The following is a 20882-nucleotide window of genomic DNA, read 5'->3' on the forward strand; positions in this document are numbered from 1 at the left end:
AACTTCACATGCATATCTCAAAACTCTCTTTTATAATTTTAAAAATTTCTGAAATAGATTTAGGAAAAGGTTTGATGTTTTTCTCCCTCCAACTCATATTCCTTCATTCCAATCATCTGTAGCTACAAATAATCCATTGCTCATATAAATTCGACATAATGGGTGAAAAAATGCAGCCTTGCCATAATCATTTATGTATCCAGAAACATTCACTCATGCTATCTTCTACTTAATTTTGGCTTGTATACAATTTGCCAATAAAGTGGATGATATGAGGAACTTCCATCTCTGTCATCGTGCCATAAAGTTTATTCCACTTCACTTAATTAAAGGCCTTTTTATAGTCAATAAAACATATGTATTTTACTCTGCTGAATTCAGAGTATCAAATATATTTAATTTCAATACCTACCACCAGGTGACTTTCATGTTTATAATCATCATGGATTGAGTGTGAACATGATGTTTTCTGTAGCTGTTTCTTTGATGGCACAGTACATTAGAAAATGTTCTCCTAACCTTCATTTTCCTAGAATATTTGTAGAGTGGTCTTCAATTGTCTGGATTGAACCCACTTCAGTGTTGAAGTCTCTGATTATAATCTTCATTTTTCTTCCTGTTTTGCTTGACATTTCCTTCTCTAACTCTGAGTAGAAATCTAGTCAAGGAATACACCTGTATTATGTTAAGTTTTATAGGTTCGATATTAAACTTGATTTATATGATTTTGCTATTTATAGTGTGATAGTTGTGTACATACGTTTTTCATTCTTGGCCAGCCCTCTTATTTCATATTGTGATTTCATTGCCACATTTATATATGACATGAATATTTTCCATAAAGTAAATTAGGGTTATTTAACATATTTTTTACTAATCATTTTATTCTTTGTAGTTGATGATGGAGCTATATTGGACATAATTTTGGACAACTTTAACCATCCACCTCCCTCTGGGTTTGATAAGATTATGTTAGAACAATCACTTCTTTAATATACACATTTTTTAGTTAAGATCTATACGTAAAATGAACAAATTTTATTTATTTTATAAAAATAGCTTTATTTTTTATATAAGTATTTTAAAGACTATTGTTGTAGTATTCTGAATGCAAAAAGTATATTCTATTTTTTATTATTACAATGACATCACAATTACAAAATAGGACTCTATTAGAATTGAAATGCATCTCATAAATACCGAACACGATTTTAAAGTCTTTAAAACGCTCTAAAAGACTTAATAAAATGTCCCACTTATTATTATCATTGAGCAAGTTAAGTTTAAATCAAAAGGTATTATTTTATTTTTGTTTCCGATGCAGCAAAACAACATTGTTACTTTTATGTTAGTATTCGTGATAGCAGAGTAATTTTTTCCAGCTTTTGACTAAAACTTTGATAGTATTCCGAATGCCAGCAATTATTTTATTTTTTTATAGTATTTATTTGTTCATTGAATAATGTAAAGATTTATGTAAGCTCAATTTTGAGAATCTTGACTGTATAATAGTTTATCTTAGTTTAAGGTCTTTAACCGATTAAATATGTATAGATGTACATTTTTAACATATTTGTATATAATAATAGACATTGTCTAAAAATTTATATATCGAAAATAATAATGATCTTATATATACTGGATGAACGCTGTAAATTTTTGGTATGATATAGAAAAAATATATCATTCTATTTGCTATTATCCCTATGTTGGGTCTGCTTCCTATTTCTCCAAGTTTTTATCTAGGCCCATATCAATAGCAACTGCAAAACAAAGTCTTCACAAATGTGTCCTGCCTAAACTTCTCCCACTAAGTTTTCTTTGGTCTTCCCCTCATACTGCTTCCAGGAATTTATAACTTAGCAATTCTTTGTTTGGGTGATCATTTCGGTGTGGCTTTCTCATTTTGGCATCAGTTGGTACTATCCCCAGACTTCAGCTAATATATCTCATTCTCATGCCAGGTAGATGACGAATCTCTCGGTTGAAAAATCTCCAATTATGTGGGCCAGAATGATCGCCAACGTGCAAGGAGAATATGGCACAGGAAGAAGGCCACACAATACACCACTAGCCTCCTTCCATGTCATCAATCCCGCCCTAAGTCTGCTGTATGTATTTCCATATATTTCTCTATTATTTTGTAAAATCGATACTAGATACTTAAAACTATTACTTTGCAAAACCATTTCACCTTCTAAAGTTGTCATTTCATTTGTATTAGTACATTAATCGTAAATGAACTTAACAATTAAATAAGGACTAATCATTGAACCATGATGCATTCCTATTTTCACATGAAATTTATCAGTCTCTCCCAGACATATACTAACACTAGTCATTACTTCCAGGGACTTTTTTATTATTAAGCGGCCACCACAGACTCTCTTGAAGAACTATATCATATGCTTTCTCAAGATCAATGAATACCTTATAAGTATATAATTTTTCATCAGCTGCCTTATAATGAAAATTACATGTTACATAAATCCAAACTAATTTTCGGATATGTCTGTTTTTTCACATATCTGTCTAATAATAAATATCCATATTTCTATTATGTAAACAAGTAGTTTTACGGCTTTGCAATTTGTATATTGATGCACATCTCCTTTATGTTTGTGTACTAATATACTGTTTTTCATTCGTCTGGCATTTCCGTAATTTCATTAAACCATTCTGTTAGCCAAATTGTTCCTTTCTTTCCTGTTGCTATCCATACTTCAACAGGGTATAATCTGGTCCAACTGATTTACCTTTTCTTTAATTTTATGTAGTGCTTGAACAACTTCTTTGTTACTTTGTTGACCACTGCTGTTACTCTCTGTCTCTGGTAATTCAATTGGTTTTCTTCCAAATTCTTCATTTAATAAATTGTCAGTATTTTTTCACCTCTGTTAACATCCTTTACGTGAACTAGTATTTTGTTCTATTCTATTCTTAAAGCTAAGCTTTAGATTTGTACAAATTTTTTTTTTCTCTCTGGTATCAAGTTAACAGTGTAGACCAAGTTCCAACGATTTTTTTTTTACTTTTTGAAGCATCAACGAAAGGCTACGTGGTCATAGCGGAATAACTGTTTCTAGAGTTGGTTTGAAACGAAGAAATGTATTAATCTTTGTGGTAAAGAACCTTTAAAAACAATAAAATCTTTAAAATATACAAAGTCTTGTATAAACTTCAATAATGCAACAAACCGTCTGAAAACGATTATTAATTGCACATATAAATTCATGGATTTGTGAAGCTTGTCATAATGATGATCATTTTTCAATGTAAGAGTTTGTGATCATTTTTGTTACTTAATCATTGTAAAAATTAGTTTATATGTGAATCTACATCTGGCTACATTTTGTACAAAGTAAGTATGTAAATAAGTATCCTACATATAAATGAATCAAAATTAAATTTAGTAAAAAAGGCAAATCTACATACTCTATATAATATTTGATAAATAAATAATTTCACCTCTTTACTGTGCTGGAATGCTTTAGTATTCTTCCATTATATATTTGTTTGTGCAAAGTAAGATACTAGCAAATTCGTAACAATGTTAGAGTGACCAGTAGTCTGCTGAACAGTAGCGTAGATGTCTAATTTTAAATTAAATAAAAGTTATTATTTTGCAAACATTTGATTTTACATGTAAATGGAACCTTCGCTGTCCTTAAATTATGTGGGCATCGGTAAATATTTTATTTTATCAAAAAGTTTCATTTTAATATCGGCGTTATTAACTTGTATGATATATCTAGATAGTGATAACAATAATCGACTCGACTGAACAGAAGTTATTGTAAAATAATAATACCTATATAAAAAAAAATTGTTTAAAAGAAGTTTAAAAAGACACTGACGAAGTCACAACCAAGCTCAATTGCAGTTCACTATTCGAATTTAACTGAACACTGTAGTAGTTATGGTTATACTAAAAATCTTGGGTTGCAACCCAAGTGCAAAACACTGGACGGGACCAAACGTGATTTTTCTTGATAAACTATTTTATGGCTTCGGTCGCTCAGGCAAATATTGTTATTTCTTACCCGAAGGAAGCACAAGTGTGCCGATAAAAGATAACGCATTATGATTTGTCATACTAGCGATATCCGATGTTTTGATTGGTCCACGTGGACTGATCAACAGTTTGATGAAAACTTCAACTGGGTGACTTCCCGTAATTTCAAACATAATACCAGGCACATCTGAATGTAAATATCGATAAGAATATTAAAACTTTATATTATTATACATCTCAGTCATTGATAATTTTGCAGTTAATAACTACTGGTAGAGTATTTTGACGTGACAACGTCTTAAATTAGGTTGTGGCTCGGAGTCATTTAAGAAAAAGTGTAACGCCCGCTCACGTCTGTTACAGTGAGTCACCGAACGAGAGAGAGGCCCGCCGGACCGGCGAATGCCTTGCGTCTCTCTCCCACTCAAACATGATCGGTCCGCTGCGCGCGGCACTAGAGAATTAGGCGCGTTGAATCGCTAAGTTGAAAATCGTTGAAAGTATCGTCAGCTGTGGCTGTAGTGAAAATATGGAGTGCTTACACCTCACACAAATTCACTTTAATGAAGAAAGAACTGCGTTTGTGCGTTTAATAATTGCGTATTCACCTTATATATAAAAAATGTTGTGGTTCCCCCAAAACAGATTGTTACTAAAATAGAGAAGGTCCTATTTTAGGGGGAACCACCAGTATCAGATATAATTTTAGGAAATTACCTAGGGACCTATATTCTTTTATAATATTGCTATGGATTTATCCATTTAATATTGAGCAATGATTGTAAACATTCTTTATAGTTTAAACTTCAATGAAAATTATTAACTGTGTCTAAAGACATATATGATATGAGGTATTTTACCCAAGAGTATTAAGTATAATGAATATACATAAAAACATAATTTTGTTTTCTTAGGATTTAACATTTTGTCAGCACATTATCTCAAATTCACACTTAAATCAATATGTTTTTACTATTAGGTCTGTTGAATGTTTGTTCTTTACACAAAATTTAGTCTATACTTCATATTTATTAAAGGCGGTAAAATATACATTACAATTCAGTTGTTTATAAACCACTTTCAAAGCATAAAGAACCTTTTAAGCTTTGTTTATATTATTTTGTGTATATTAATTGAGTTAATTGGAGTAGCCCACTTTGATACAAAAATACAGTCAATTTATGGATATTTCAAGGTGACAATCTAAAAAAAGCTGATTTCCTCCCATGTTGATAGTGATTCCTTGTTCCTATTGTGCAATTTAATAATATTCATATCAATAAATATTCTACCGAGAAAAAGACGTTGTCACGTAAAATCTTCGCCCGTAAAACCGACTTTACAGGCAACCGATTTTTTTATTGCCTGCTTTTTTTACAGATAGATATATTTTTACACAGTCTCACTGAAATACAAGGCGACTATATCTTACCTTAAAATTTGCAAATGTGCCGTAAATATAACATTTATAAGATTCATAATATTTAGGATGCTTATAGACTCTTTGTCAGGAACTTTGGCTTTAAGGATTTCAATAATAAAACAAAAACTTTGTAAAAACTATTATATTTCTTCATGCAAAATAAATACACATGTATATACCTGATGAAGCATTTTTCTACAATATATATCACTCTTTTAAAAACGAAAACAATAAATGCTGTGATAGTGACAATGTTTGCATTACTATTAAACTAGATATTTCGAACAAAGGGTATCAGTCTCAGGAAAATGAAATGGACATACCTTGAGTATTTGTTCAAACATTAATACTATAAAAAACTATGCAGGGAGTTTTTAACAGCCCATTTATAGTTTGATCAATGAATCAATTTACAGTGACAAAACGATGTTGAAATTTATTGTTAGTAACAATTATAAAGTTTTTAAATTATTGAAAAACAAAACAAAGCGGTATTGTTTTGAGTAAAAACTAAGAGAAAACCAAATACATAGTCAAGAAAAGTATCAAGATAATTCTTGTAAAGATACATTGTTATCGAGATTTGTAGGCCGTGTTTCGGGATTGCTTGGTGCTGATGTTTCGTCTGCAACTGCTGTATATATTATCAAGGGCGATTAGCGGATGCAGAAGTACACTCGTTGATAAGAAACCTTTACGAGAAAAGAAGAAAGTTCATTTACTACTAGAGCGCTGAAAGTACGTGGTCATAGGCAAACAGAATTACGCAGAAGAAAAAAGTTTGAGACTGAATTGATTGGAATTTCATAATTTTAACTTCTTTCTCACCATCACTATTTACCTGTTTGTTTTGTTTACTCTGATCATAAAACAAACTTCATTGTTAGGTTATCAATACAAAATTGGTAGAGCGCATGCCTAGATGCTAATTAAAATTAAGATAGTTGCAAACACAAGCACACATGTTTCATACTAAATCGACTCGCGCAACTTACTAATATATTTAGTACTGAAATTAGTACAATGGCAAGCGGACCTTAGTCTCAAAATATATCGTGACGAGAAATTTGGGGGGGGGGGGGGGGCTCAATGATTAAATCTTTGCGTTTAAAAGAGATGACTCCAATACAAATTCTTGAAGATTCAGTGGGTAAGTAAGGGAAATATTTAGTATTATGTGACATAGTGAAAAGGAGGTGTAGTGTGTTTATATGTGGTAGACAGTCGTTTACAGACGAATATGCAGGTGGAGCGCCAAAATCGTTATTACAAAAGAAAATGTTAAAAAGTTCAGGATCTCGTGTTGCAAGATAGATACGACGTGTGAACAAGACATATACAGAAGACAAAGAAACTATTTTTGCAAGAAGACAGTCGATGACTCCTAAATCCATCAGTACGATAGAGACCGAAATACAGAGTAAGGAGTGGCCGACACATCAAGGTTCACTACAGACGAATAAATTCAAGAAGCAAGAAAACAAGGAGCGACAATTACAGACAGTTATTGTCATTTGAATTCCAAAATGACGTGGCGCCATAAAAGAACTAAACTCTTGCGCCGTGACAATGTATCCAGTCAGTTCTGGCGTTGGAACAGCAATTAGGTTTCGAATTAGTTGAGTATCCACCATATTCTCTTGATTTGAGCCCCAGCAAAACTTATAGAACCCTTGCGTGGTTTTTTAAGCATTTTCTACGGATACTGATAGTGCAGTAAATCAGGGGTTTGCACATATTGACCAACCTTTATTTCACAAAGCATAATAAATGCTATAACATAGATGAGAAAAATGTGTTAATCTGAATAGAGGGTACGAATAACAATAGTATTGTAGAAATTTTATAGCATCTTTTATTATGGAAGGAATATACTTGGGACTATTAGATATTACAACAGAAACACAAAAAGCTAATATGAGATAACTGGAACTTAACAGTTTTAACCGAAATGCCAGAGAAAAATGGCGTAATAAGAATTCTTTATTTTGTTCCCTTGTTACTTTACCGATTTATCGTTTTTTTACTTTGCCAATCATCAACACAAAATGCTCAAGATATGTTATTATTTTAATTCTAAACACGGTAAAAATGCAATTATCTAACAAGTGTGTACATATATAAATCTATATTAGCGAATCAAATATTAGATTGTCTCTTACTCTAAGTTTTGTTTTTATTATCAACCCTGTATCAAATAATGTTTGATAATCGGGATTCGGCAATCATTTCCTATCCGAATGAATTCTATATACATTTCGTCAAAATGTAAATAATATAGTACCCAGTGCGCACACGAGACGTCACTGACACTTATATAATTTGTTATGTAATGTTATGTAATATATTTATTATCGCGAAATATATGTCACACAAAATAAATTAGGTACTATATGAAAGTGACTGACAAGATTTTGTTGTGATGTATTTATATATAATTAGTTATTTAACACATCATTTGCCATAAAAGTTATTAATACCAAATATTTTTCTCGCACACATCAAAAACATTTGACTTTCATTTTTAGTTTATTTTATTCTGTATAATTTAAATTTTAAAGCGGGAGCTACTTATATTTTTGGGTTATTTTAGTCACATTTATCAGTAAGTATTGCTACTCTGAACGGACATTTTATGTTTATATTGAATCTTCTGAGTAAAGCTATGGAAGGTCTATGGTAAATGGTACTTGTGTTAATATTTTGAGTGTGATGTTTGTAAAATTATTAAAGTCAAAACTAATTCATTTCAATGTCACACCGCCATTTTTTAATGTTAATAGTCTCTACTGGTATCAAGGCTTTTTATAAAGAAGAAAAATATAAGAAAAGTAAATTTATTTGGATTTGTATTAAGAGGGGGTGCCAGAAAGTAAAATTACAAGGGTTGTGGAATAAGTATATAGAATTTTTTTACACAATTGATACCTGTATCTGTTACGAAATGAGTATATAATCCTACGTGGAAACTAGATCGTCCTTACCTTAAATTCACTCTCCACCAGTCAAAAAAGTCCGGTTTCAAAATAAAATCCATGGCATACACATTCTATGTTCGGAAAAGTAATCTTATTGGTCTATTTAACCCTCAAAGCGACTCCGCGATATTTTTAACTGTGCTGTAATAATTACTGAGTATGTAGTCTAAAAGTAATTAAAAAATAATCTGGACCAAATTGGAAGTATGTTGCTCAGGATAGAGATCGATGGAAGGAGTTGGGAGTATGTCCAAAAATGAACCAAAGAAGGCTAAGAAGAAGAATAAATAATCTATCCAAGCGACTAAGTAACCGTTGTTAAAGTAATGCAATCGCGGATGCTTTTCTATTAGTCGCATCACGCTTTATGCGGAAATGTATTAACTAACTTAAGCTCAATGAACTTAAACTAATGCCGAAACGTATGCCGTTAGTTAGTACGTAGCCCTGATGCAAGGATCTGTATCACATTATTAAGATGCGAGTTGGGAGGTCACATAAAAGCGAAAATTAAGACTTATCTTGGGAAATCTTAACCAGTGAAGGACACTGGAATACTGATTACAATGTTTTCACCAAATTAAAAGAGTTGTTGGATGGACACTGTAGCGCTGTAGAAAATTAGCTACAATAGATGAAAAGGAAGACACATGACGAAATATAATTTATTGACTATTTTAAATAGGTTTTTCTAGACTGTTGATAAACGGTAACAGCAAACTATTAACTAATCAAAAGTATGTACCGTTACGTTATATAAACATGTAATATGGTTTATTTATCATCAAGTATCGGGTACTTAACCTAAAAAATAGCGGAATGACATTACACTAATATGGTGTATTGTTTATCATATATTTGACAGTAAAGCAGTAACTGACAAATTATTTTTTCTGTGCATTGTTTTTTTGTATTTAGTTTGGAACATTAAAGTTGTATACTAAACTTACTGGTAGGTTTTGTTCGTTCGTTGTTTCTATTACACTACTTTATTGCATTTCTATAGTAAAATAAATATTTATGTAGCTAAATGTGTATTCCCAGCTAGATAATAAGTGAAATATGAGTCGGGCTTTCGAAAAAGCTTAAATTTTTCACTAAGGTTGGGGTTTTTGACGGAAGAATATATAACCGTGCTACATGTGATTTAAGAAAGTATACAAATATTCCACATAAGTGTAAAAGGTGATGTTACTTTTCCAGTAAGCTAATCTGAAAATTACTATGCCATATCTCCTCTCAAGTCCATTGCACGTCGTTCATACGATTTTTATGTCGTCAATTTATACCAAACTACTTTAAATTTCATTAACTAAAGACAATAATCCCAAACCTATTACGGGAATACATATATGTTAACATATTACCACAAAGGAAATAATAATTGTGACAACTTTTGCTAATAAATTCTGATTTAATGTCACAGATTCAATTTTATAAATCCCTTAAAACGTTTTCAGATAGAACCACTGAACTCTGTACCGACAGTAACTTATAATTGCATATTTTTTAATTATGAATATTTAGTCGCTAGTAGTTTGTTATTAATAACACAATTTTTTCTTAATGCTTCATTATTTTTGTCGTTGATATTTTACATCGTGTACAGCTGTGGTCCCTAAATAGTTTACATCATCAGTTTTACATTGTAATACTGTACAATCGCAGTGTCATACGGATTTGCTAAATGTCAAAAATTTCGCGCGTATTTAAAAATAAAATAAAAAGCTATAAACGCATCAAAAATGCCTAGAATGCATTTGAATGACGCGCAAAAAATAAGAGCAATTGCCAAACTTAAAGAGGATTGGTCACTAAGGCAAATTGCTGCAGATTTGAACGTGAGCCATATGTGCATATGGAAAACAAAGATGGGATCATTTTCACTCTATAGCACGATCGGGTGGTTCAAGAGGGCAGAAGATCTTCACAGATCAACAAGATGAGGTATAGATTATATGAGAGATCTCCTTTTGTCATCTCGAAAAACTAGCGAAAAGACAGTGTTTCTGGGCAGCATTCACACTGCACGTAGAAGGATTAAAGGAAGTGAATTGAAAAATTGTGCAGCTGCAAGGAAACCTTTTGAGTATCACAAGACGAGAGGAGTTGCATTTTGTAATGAATTCATAAACCGTGAAGAAAATTTTTGGTCTAAGGTTGCATTTTCCGATGAAAAAGTATTTTAATCATGTAGCAATGGTCGAATAAGAGTTTATAGGCCTAGAAGTCATAGGTTTGATGAACGGTATACTCATCATTTAAGAAATAACGGAGGATTCTCGATAAAAGTATGGGGATATATGAGTACTGAAGACCCGGACGTTTGTTCTCATTTAGAAGAAAAATTAACAGGATTATATTACAAACATAATCTTGAGAACAGAATGTTGCCATCAGTGCCAATATGACACTTGCTCGGTGCATACGAGTAGAATTGTTCGAGAATGGATGGAAGAAACTCATGTTAATGTTCTTCTGTGGTCTTCACGGAGTTCAGACCTTCCCCATCGAAAATTTGTGGGCAGAATTAGAGGCAAAGGAGCCTGGGAAGTACAGACCTATATGCCTGTTAAATACCTTAAGCAAGGTCTTTGATATTCTTGTGAAGACAAGGTTGAAGAGGGAGATAATGGAGAAAGGTGGCATATCTGACCACCAGTATGGGTTCAGGAAAGGAAAAAAGGAAAATCGGCGGTAGGCGCCATAAGCAGAATCTAGAGGGAGATATCCATATTAGGAGCAGGTGGATGGTGGCTTTATTTTTCGATATAAGAAATGCTTTTAGTAGTGCCGCAGGGCTCAGTCTTGGGGCCATTGCTTTGAAATGATATTTACAACGAGATTTTGAAGGCCGACCTGGGCATTGGTATACAGGCAATAGCGTATGCGGACGACCTGGTGGTACTAGTTGAGCTCAACGAAAACTGGTCAAATCATGCATAGAGCGAAACGAGCCCTCAGCAAAGTGAAGACGTGGATGGGAAGCAGGGACTACTATATAGTTTTTGCACTGGAGGATGGAAGGATCTTACCTGCCAAAAAAGTGAAGTACTTGGGGGTAGTTCTTCTATGAGCAGGAAAAAATAGTGTCTAGGAATAGCAAATTAACGGAGTAGCAGAAAGAATGGACAAACAAGCATAGTTCGGCCTGGACGAGGATATTAAGTCCATATATTGCAGACTTAATGGAATGCGGCGACAGAGACAGTAACTACTTTTTCATCCAGTTCCTAACAGGGCACGGCTCTTTCAGGGCCTACCTAGAAAGAATAGGGAAGGTAGCGGTGAAAATTGCACAGAATGTTGAATGTCTGATACGGCGGAACACTGTGTATTCGAGTGCAGAATTTTCAATGACGAAAAATTAATTATACAAGAAGGTAGGTAGGGTAAAAGTAAATACAATAACGCAGGTAGCAATAAGGGGAAAGACCGAATACAGGGTAATACTGGATGCAGTAACTCAAATCGTCAGAAAGAAGGAGATACTAGAGAAAAATCTGCAGCAAAGGTAAGAGAGCGAGAGAGATAGAAAGAAAAGACGGGATATTTGTGTGATGAACCAGTCTGGAGAGGACCTACCGCATGAGTAGCCCGGTTGAGGGGGTGGACTTTAGTCAGTAGGCAGGGAGCTATGGTTACATCTGTGAGCACGACTCCCGAATCCAACAGACGCCAGGGCATCCTTAACTGGACACGTCATGGTACGCTCTTTAGAAGATTTACCACCTCCTCCCCATAAAAAAAAATGTGTTACTCTTTATTATTATTTAATATACAATAGATTTAAAATAAAATAGATATTTTAAAACCCAGACTTCCTTATTTTCGTTATTAAGAACACAATCCATTTTATTCAAAAAAACTCCATTATATAATTTACATTTTGTAAAACAGATTTATTTTATTCTGATTTTTGAATTTTAATCAATCTATTATGGGACCGCCACTGGTAATTAACGCCACTTTGATGTAAAATGTGCGTTTAAACGAGGTAAAAATTCAAAAAATCGGGTACTATAAATATATGTAAAGGAGTAAACTATTCAATGGCGGCAGCTGTACCTATGAACAAATTATTTCATAATTTCCTAAATTCCCTAATATTCCGACAATAAGGCAACGCTGTACGAAAATGACATCACATTGAATGACGTGCGATAGATTTAAGAGGAAATCACCGATAGTTTAAGGGTCTTATATAACTTACACGTCACAAGAGACATTATGTTGGAAAATATTTTTAACAATAATCAAAATTATTCATGAGCAACAATAGTTCATTCAATGCGTCAATTAGATAACTAAGTAGTTAAAATAATAATATAATTAAAGTGTATACATAAATATCATTAATCACATAATTATACTTAGTATAAAAACAGTAAAAAAATATTAAATATTATTACATTACTGTAATTAATAGTTTTCAAGCTGCCAATATAGAGTTAGTGTTAAAATCGTCATCTAAATCACCAAAAACTATTTTATGACTTGATATTGTAATTCTTTTAAAACAATATAAGAATATAATACCAATCATGGTTGCTAACAGTTAAGAAATGACATGTGATGTCAATCTTGAGGTTAATATAAATAAATTAAACAAAATTGAAGGACAAAACCAAAATACATCATGTATTTAAGGAACAGGGGATGAAATGAATTCAACAAAAATAGAAAAGTCAATACGGATAATGTAGACACTTCTGGATGAATTGCCAAATGCCCAGGAAGAAAGATATAGGCAATATAAAAAGAGACTGGTTAATAAAATTTTTCGAGTCTTCAGGTAAAATTTAAGTTATTGTTTGAACGTGAAGACCCTGTTAAAAGAATGGAGATGCTTAAGTAGTTTCTCATTTTTTACTTAATGGTTTGAGCACTTGTTAATCATTAAATAATTCAAATCCAGTTTTTTAGTACAGCAAAACACAGGGAGTAAATTAACATTACATTATATACGATAATTCAGTGAAAATCATAACGTCCACAAAATATAGCGGAGTCATGTCACGATTAATAGTGCCTCTATGGGTCTTGCTGAATTCCAAGGCAGTAAAAACTTGAAGAATATAAAAAATTATATTAATAATATATCAAACTTATACCTAATTTGAATAATATCCCAACAAAGCAATTGCCAACTCTTTTATGATGTGATGGTCCCGGTGTATATAATATCAAATAAATATAAAGACTTTTATGTATAAATCAATTGTTTTAATACTAAAGATACCTATCGTATTTAGAATGTCTCAAAATGGTTTGTTGGGATAATTGCACAATAAAATTAACGTTATTTACTAAATCTTTGGTAATGTTAAATATTTTAATAAACTTACAATAAAACGATTGGAACAAACTGTCAATAATCTATTATATATCGTTAATTTTAGATTGTAAGTTAGTTTTAAATGTGGCAACTATGCATCGCTCAATTATACAGGTTTAAGGACAAAACAATGCAACGCTGCTACAATTTCTTGTTATTAAAACTATTCTAGAAGATGGTATTTATTTGTTCAGTATACTGAGTTTGTTATTGCATAAACACTTGCAGTTAGATTTGGTGTGAACTGGAAACTTTATTGAGAAGGAACTCACTTTCAGATTTGGCTTTGCGAAAAGCGGACGACCATCTTTGTTAGTCAACTCTAGTGATCTAAACACTTCCGATTGTGTTTTGAGAGGCGCGCAGTGATGGATCGGCTTGTAGAAGCCAGCAAGTGAGAGTTGTCCTTTCAAATTAGCCACGAATTTTTTATTTGTATAATCATCGGATGGAAACAACTTCAATTTAGAGAGATTCATAACAAGATTAATTTAAAAGCTTAAAATGGCTCAGAATTGTATCTGTATATTCTTTGTGTGTGAACTGATGTGTTCAATCTTTGTTAGTGTGCTTCTGAGGTCCTAAATCAACTCAGTTCTGGGACAAGAAATTTTTCTGTGATTTGAGTGCTGAGTTGAGACCGTCGTTAGGCAGGTTAGCTTTACTCATTTGAACTCGGAATTGCCTGTAAACAATTTGGTAACTGGTAGAGTGTTGTACCTGGTAGATCTATTGAGACTCAGCTTGGGAACTTTTCTGGTCGATTGCATGAGATCCCTGGTATGTATTAAAAAATATAGCATTTTCATTATGTGTGCACGCAGCTTTTTTTTCTTCATTTTGGTGTGTGGATTCGACAATCAGAGATCATACTAATAATTATAAAGCCTTCTATATAAATTTAAAAGCGTTGACAGCGTAACAGTGTTGAGATTTGTTAAAAAAGTATAAATATTTTCATGACAGTTTGCACCAATTCAATTAATACCTAAATTTAACACAAAACATGTTTCATTTAGCAATAGTTTGTTCTTTGTAGTGTATATTCACTGATGTTTCAATTATCTACGTGAAACTATTTCGATGTGTCTTTTATAGCCTAATATAACAACCGAAATATGAAATTATCTAGTATAAAAAGTAACCTATTTTATTTGTTTTTGTCTTTTTAACATAAAACAACAGTTGCTTATGTATATAAATTGTCGATTTGAATAAAATACATATTAAAATAACGGACAGCAAGGTACATATTTTCTTATAAGACTAATTTGCGTTAAAAAGGATGCACAAGTTAAAAAAGAGTGTATTTTCCTTATTCGAGAAAAATAAATTAATAAAATTAGTTCCGCAATCGTAATACCTTATATACAGTGAAAGGATAAAGTCTTACCCCCCTGTCAAACCGTTTATTTTAACGATGAAACAAAATCGCTAGAGCACGTCACTTTTTAGACTTTTTCTAATATCTGACGGCATAAAAGTTTCGGTATTTCGATGAACCATCTCCAGGTGACAGCCACACCCTTATTTTTTTTTAAATAGCAAAGGTAGTTACTGACTCTTCCTGTGAAGGGTTGTAAAAATCTGATTTTTCAAAAATATATTACACTAATAATATATATACAGGTTGATCGGCATTCGTGACAACGTCTGTTACATATGTTATTAAAAAAGATACCAAAACCGTTATTTACAAACATAAGAGGGTGTAAATATACAGGTCTTCCAAAAAACTGTTCTCCATCAAATATTTGTTATTTTTTAATGAAATACCCTGTATTTGACAGGGTGGGTGGTGAGACTTTATCCTCAGTATATAAATTTTAATAAAATACTTTTGGACCTTAATCGCTTCATCGAAGTCCAAGCAAAAAATAAGTATTTCAATTTTTTTATTTTTATACCTATTTTGATAATATTTTTAGCACACCGTGTATAAATTTATAAATTTTAATTTGGTATAGTCAGTTTTTTGATAACATTTTATATTTGACTTATTGTAAGGGGTTAATTAAAACGTGGTTTTATTATTCTAAATTTGAAACATCCTGTGGAATAATTCCGTTTGCGAAATTTCGTAAAACCTTATTTTTCGGTTGCAACCATGTCTCCTAAGCATTGTGTTTTTTGTTTCATGTCAAAATATGCCTTGGTTCATTTTTTAGAGCCAAATGAATATGCCACCCACAATTTAGGGCCAAAAATAAAAAAACTGAAATACTTTGAATTTGACCAAAATTTTCTCCGTTGCGTTTTTTTGCATCTTTTTGCATTTTATAATGTAATATGAATCCGACACGTCATTGTCCTATAAGCGTGACGACTATTGTTTAAAAATAAAAAAGTCAATAAGTATATTTATAGCATAATAAATCATTCTAAGTTTTTATTCTTTTATGCAAAATTATGTATTTTTCGAGTTGTCTCGATAGTTGTCCGAATTTCTAACCTTTAACATACTTGACATGCATATAGGGCAGTGACGTCAAACATGGAGGAAAAATGTGAATGCAAACAAGATTTTATCTATCATTCAAAATTAAACTAAAAATGCCATAATTGTTTCAAATTCACTTGGGAAAGTTATTATTTTAAGTCATATATTCGAAATAAATTTAAATAAAAATGAATGCAAGTTTCCTATAGCTCAATGATACGTCGTAATACTATATTAATCTCATACTAATAAAATAAAACTTTCAAGATCATATAACAATTGGTGTCTTGATAATTGGTTAGGCTAACTAAACAATTGTTCAAAAATTTGAAACCTTTTTAATAACTGTAGCGTGCGTACATATCACTCTATGAAAACCATGAATGCGTGCCTATGAGTTAAATACAATTTTAAATGTACTCTGTGACATCTTAAGAGTGTGTGTTCTTAAGACGCACTGCGGTTATTAAAAATTAATTTTCTCACTGTAAATGGCGCGATTCATTGTTTATTTTAGTGTTGATAACTGGAGTGGATTTGCTACGGAATATAGTCAACTATATTGTCTATTTGAACAAAAAGACTTATAGATAGGTGATGTTTTTCATTGACCTTGGAAATTCTTTAATAATTAATAAACTTACTGTTCAGCTAAAGAAAAAATTCACTTTTTTGGACATTTTTGATGACACGAATAGCCTATAAGGTGATAAGATAGCGGAGATTAAAAATATATGGTTTAAAAATACTAAAAACACGTCTTAAATGCATATACTATGAGGTGTTATAATAACAAGAGAATAACTTACACAATAAGGTTCTGAAACTGTTTTCTTGTGGCGTGTCTAAGTTAAATATTATATTGTATATTATTATAACCATAGACATATAATACAAGATAGACTGATCGTTAGAATACCAACCCGTTCCCCCAGTGAGACAGATAAAACCTTTCTAATTTGTCGGGTTTATCGACCATGTGATCATATGACCAATAAGGTCACGTGGTCGATAAACAGTTGTTTGCGGGTTATGTTTTCCAAACTGATGGGTGACATACTTGACCTTGATCTTGTATGCAAACAGACATGCTTCTAGTTGAAAATTTTGTGAGTCGTGTTTGTAGCCTCAGGATGACATCAAAGTATGTTTATGTATTGTATATGTATTATGTATAATTGTAGACGATGTGCATCTGTTTTTCTATTAATCCGTTATTGTTGGTATATTCTTGTTGCTGACTTTTTGTTTTAGTATTCTCAACCAGAGCCTGGTACATTCTGCTGATGAGTTTGTTACACATTTTATTCTTCATTAAGTGAGATGCTCTAAAAAGGTCTAAATTATGCTGTAACATGCTCATCAGATCCTAAACAGATATACTTATTGGTGCAGTTGAAAAAGTATGTGAAGAACTACCCCACACAGGAAGAATAGAGGGTACTGTGCAAAAGGGAACTGGCGAAAAGCTCAAAATCAAAAGCAAACCTTAGTAAGGAAGAGGGCTATCAAAGCTCTAAAAGAAGATGAGTATATAATGATATTACCAAATGACAAGGCCAACGCAACTGTAATTATGGACAAAAGGCAATATCGCGAGAAAATCAAAGAACTGGGAACAAATGGACATTACACAAAACTAAAAAATGATCCAACCAAATTATTAGAGAACAGAATATATAAAATACTACACAAATTTAAGTAACACTTGACTAACTACCAAACACTAACATCCCACTACAGCAGGACACCATACATATACGGAGTCTCAAAAATACAGAAAGAAAGTGTACTCCTCAGACCAATTTGCAATAGCTTGGGTTCTCCTTGAAACAAACTGTCAAATTCACAATACAGCCTCTAGCACACAACACAACAACATTTATACAAAACTCACAACATTTCTTACAAAAACTAGGAGAAATAGGGTAATATATTGCAATTCCAACAATATGCTAGATAATAAAAGAAACATCAAAAACAGAGACTTCGACAAATCACAGCCATGGCTGTTTGCCTACAATATCGAGGCCAGATAAGTCACCTGTCAATTTAGAAAACATAACCGTCAAAGAACTATTAGCTGACAAACTGGCAAAGTATGGGGCTAAATTAAATATTCCTGCTAAAATTCGATTAAGTAACTTGGATATCATGCCATTATTAAAAAATAAAATATATTCTATGCATCAAAATAATTGGTTAAATCCTTTTCAATAAAAAGGCAAGTGGTATATCAACATAAAATTTTTTTTTCCTAATAAACCATGGTTTGACACAATCCCATACATATATAGGCGGCATATTACTACCATTATTAGAATGAGGACTGGTCATTGCCTGACAGGAGTACATTTATATAAAATCAACATTCGCGATAACCCATACTGTGTATGTGGGCAAATGGATACACTAGAACACATATTTTGGGAATGCCCAATAAACAAAATAAAAGATTATGATGTCTATCAGGAGCTGATCAAAATTAATATTAAAACCCCAATTAACATACCAATGCTTCTATGCGATATTAACCCTAAAATTATCAAAATTTTTCTCAGATTCCTACAGATCAATCATATAAAATTATAACCTTCATAATAACCTATCCAATATTAACATTTAAACCAATTATAAGAAAATAAAAAACATAAATAAAATGTAGATATGTAGATAAAATGTCTGTATTCACTGATAATTGATAATAGGGCATGAGATATATTCTCAGACTCACGACAGTGGCACAAAAATTAACAAAACAAATGTACTGGCTGTTTATTCAGTAGAATAAAAGCCAAAAAGAAGAAGAAGAAGATTGGTTATAATAACAGTTCACTATTTTAAAATAATATTTTTTGAAACCGATTTCTGAAGTGGAAATCGAAATGTCAAATAACAAATATAAAATTTAATTTTCATTACAACCAATTGTGGCTTAATCCCATATAAACTTACATATTTCAATCTTTTACTTTCGTTAGACGACCTTTTTACGTTAATTCTTAAATAAAACCTACAAAAGAACTAAGAAGACAAAAAGAAATGTCATATAATGGGAATCTCACACTTAAAAAGTTTTAAAATGAATGTAGAGAAGTACATAGAGAAATATAAAATAAAATATATTTAGTTATGAACACAGCGTTAAAAATTTCACATCAGATGGTGCGGACATATTTTCGTACAGAAAAAGGTGTGGAAGTAGAAAACACCAATAGGGGAATCACCAGTAGAAACACTATGGATTATTTCCAATTTTAAGAGATGTTTAACATCCCTTAAAGTATAAAGTATCCTTTAAGTCCCATGTATGAAACTAACATTTATTTCACGGAAAACATGCTGTTTACTGTTATTCTAACATCTCATAAATATATCACATATATAAATATATTTTATTTAAGTCTTTCAGCAAATTATAAACCTAGTGAGCCACTATTTTCTCTTCTCAAAATCTTGCCAAGCATTTAATGCTCTTTATTTCGTTTTACGTCGTTGGTTCACCAAGTTTGGTAAATGCTGTACATAAATATACTGTATTTATTTTAAATAGACGATGACGTCACAACTAACATTATGTGCATTTTTATATTTTAATAAAAATTTTTTTGAGAGGAAATTCCATAAATTATTTTACTATTAGAAGAAATCCGACAAAAACATTGACTAAAAATAGTTTCCCCTCTTTATTTTGTTTACTGAGATAATTTCAAAGAAATTTTTCAATCTATAACTGACAAAATCAAGTACATAGAGATCAATTTCACTTGTAAATTATCAAGTGTTCGTGAAATAACGTCAATGTCTTCTTATAATAAACAAATTATATTTAACACGAAATGCCTTTAACGTTAATTTAAAATCGTATTGTGATATAATGCACGCTTTCTAACACTTATCAGTGGAGGTAGTCTCATGCAAAAATATATTTTTGTAATAAATAAATTACGAACACTTAGATTGTAGGGAAGACAAAATAAGCTGATATTGGTTAAAAATTCGTTTCGAAACTCAGAAACAAAAGACTACCTCATCTAACGTCTAACTCACAAAAATGCATCTTCCGTTCACACTGTACAACCCTTACAATTATTTTTCATAGAAAAAACGGGGAAACATGGCACTTCTAATATCAGACTTTATTTGAGCTGCCCTTAGACTTAAGGAGCATCCGTAGGATCCTCCAGTTTATCCCAATCGAATTCAGTAGGCCCTTGCTTCACGTTTAACACTCCCAGATTCTTGAACCGACCCTTGAAGTCCGTATCGCGACTTTTTAACCTCTCGAACCGCTCGAATAAAATTTTCTTAGCGAAACTGTACAGCTCCAAGTCTAGATTGTTTAACTTCTTAATCTTCTCGGACTGATCTGACGTTAGAGTTGTTAGGGTGTAGCTGGAGACCGTCGCGTTGTTTTGTTCGAATGGAATTGCGAATCTGAGATTGAAGGTTTCTTCGAAGATATATTGGGAAATCTTCTGGTACTCCGTTAGACCGAAGAAGGCCATGGCGAGAAGGTTTTTCTTAGCGCTGGCCAACATGATTTTGTCACGTTCGGCTTGTGGCATATACGTTTTGTTGTAACAACCTAGAAAAGTATGCAAAATAATGTTAAAATACGGTTAAAACTTTTTTATTTACTTGTAGTATATAGTCCAGTTCTGTATTTTAATAAATAGTGATAGAAG

At 32.0% G+C, this 20882-nt stretch overlaps 2 protein-coding genes across 3 annotated transcripts in view; one reads left to right on the top strand and one right to left on the bottom strand.

The window, feature by feature from the left end:
- Positions 1-20882, top strand: part of LOC140432772 (SPRY domain-containing protein 7) — a 129726-nt gene that overhangs the window by 1420 nt on the left and 107424 nt on the right. The window contains exon 4 of the mRNA XM_072520870.1: positions 896-17193. Coding sequence (XP_072376971.1) covers positions 896-993 — 98 coding nt within the window. The 3' untranslated portion in view covers positions 994-17193. The remainder of the gene's footprint in view (positions 1-895; positions 17194-20882) is intronic.
- Positions 3942-20882, bottom strand: part of Hs6st (heparan sulfate 6-O-sulfotransferase) — a 48578-nt gene continuing 31637 nt past the window's right edge. For both annotated transcript variants that reach the window (XM_072520868.1, XM_072520869.1), the window contains exon 5: positions 3942-20782. In XM_072520868.1, the coding sequence (XP_072376969.1) occupies positions 20355-20782 (428 nt within the window). In that variant the 3' untranslated portion in view covers positions 3942-20354. The remainder of the gene's footprint in view (positions 20783-20882) is intronic.

This window comes from Diabrotica undecimpunctata, chromosome 1 (assembly GCF_040954645.1).
Source record: "Diabrotica undecimpunctata isolate CICGRU chromosome 1, icDiaUnde3, whole genome shotgun sequence".
NCBI classification, from domain to species: Eukaryota; Metazoa; Arthropoda; class Insecta; order Coleoptera; family Chrysomelidae; genus Diabrotica; species Diabrotica undecimpunctata.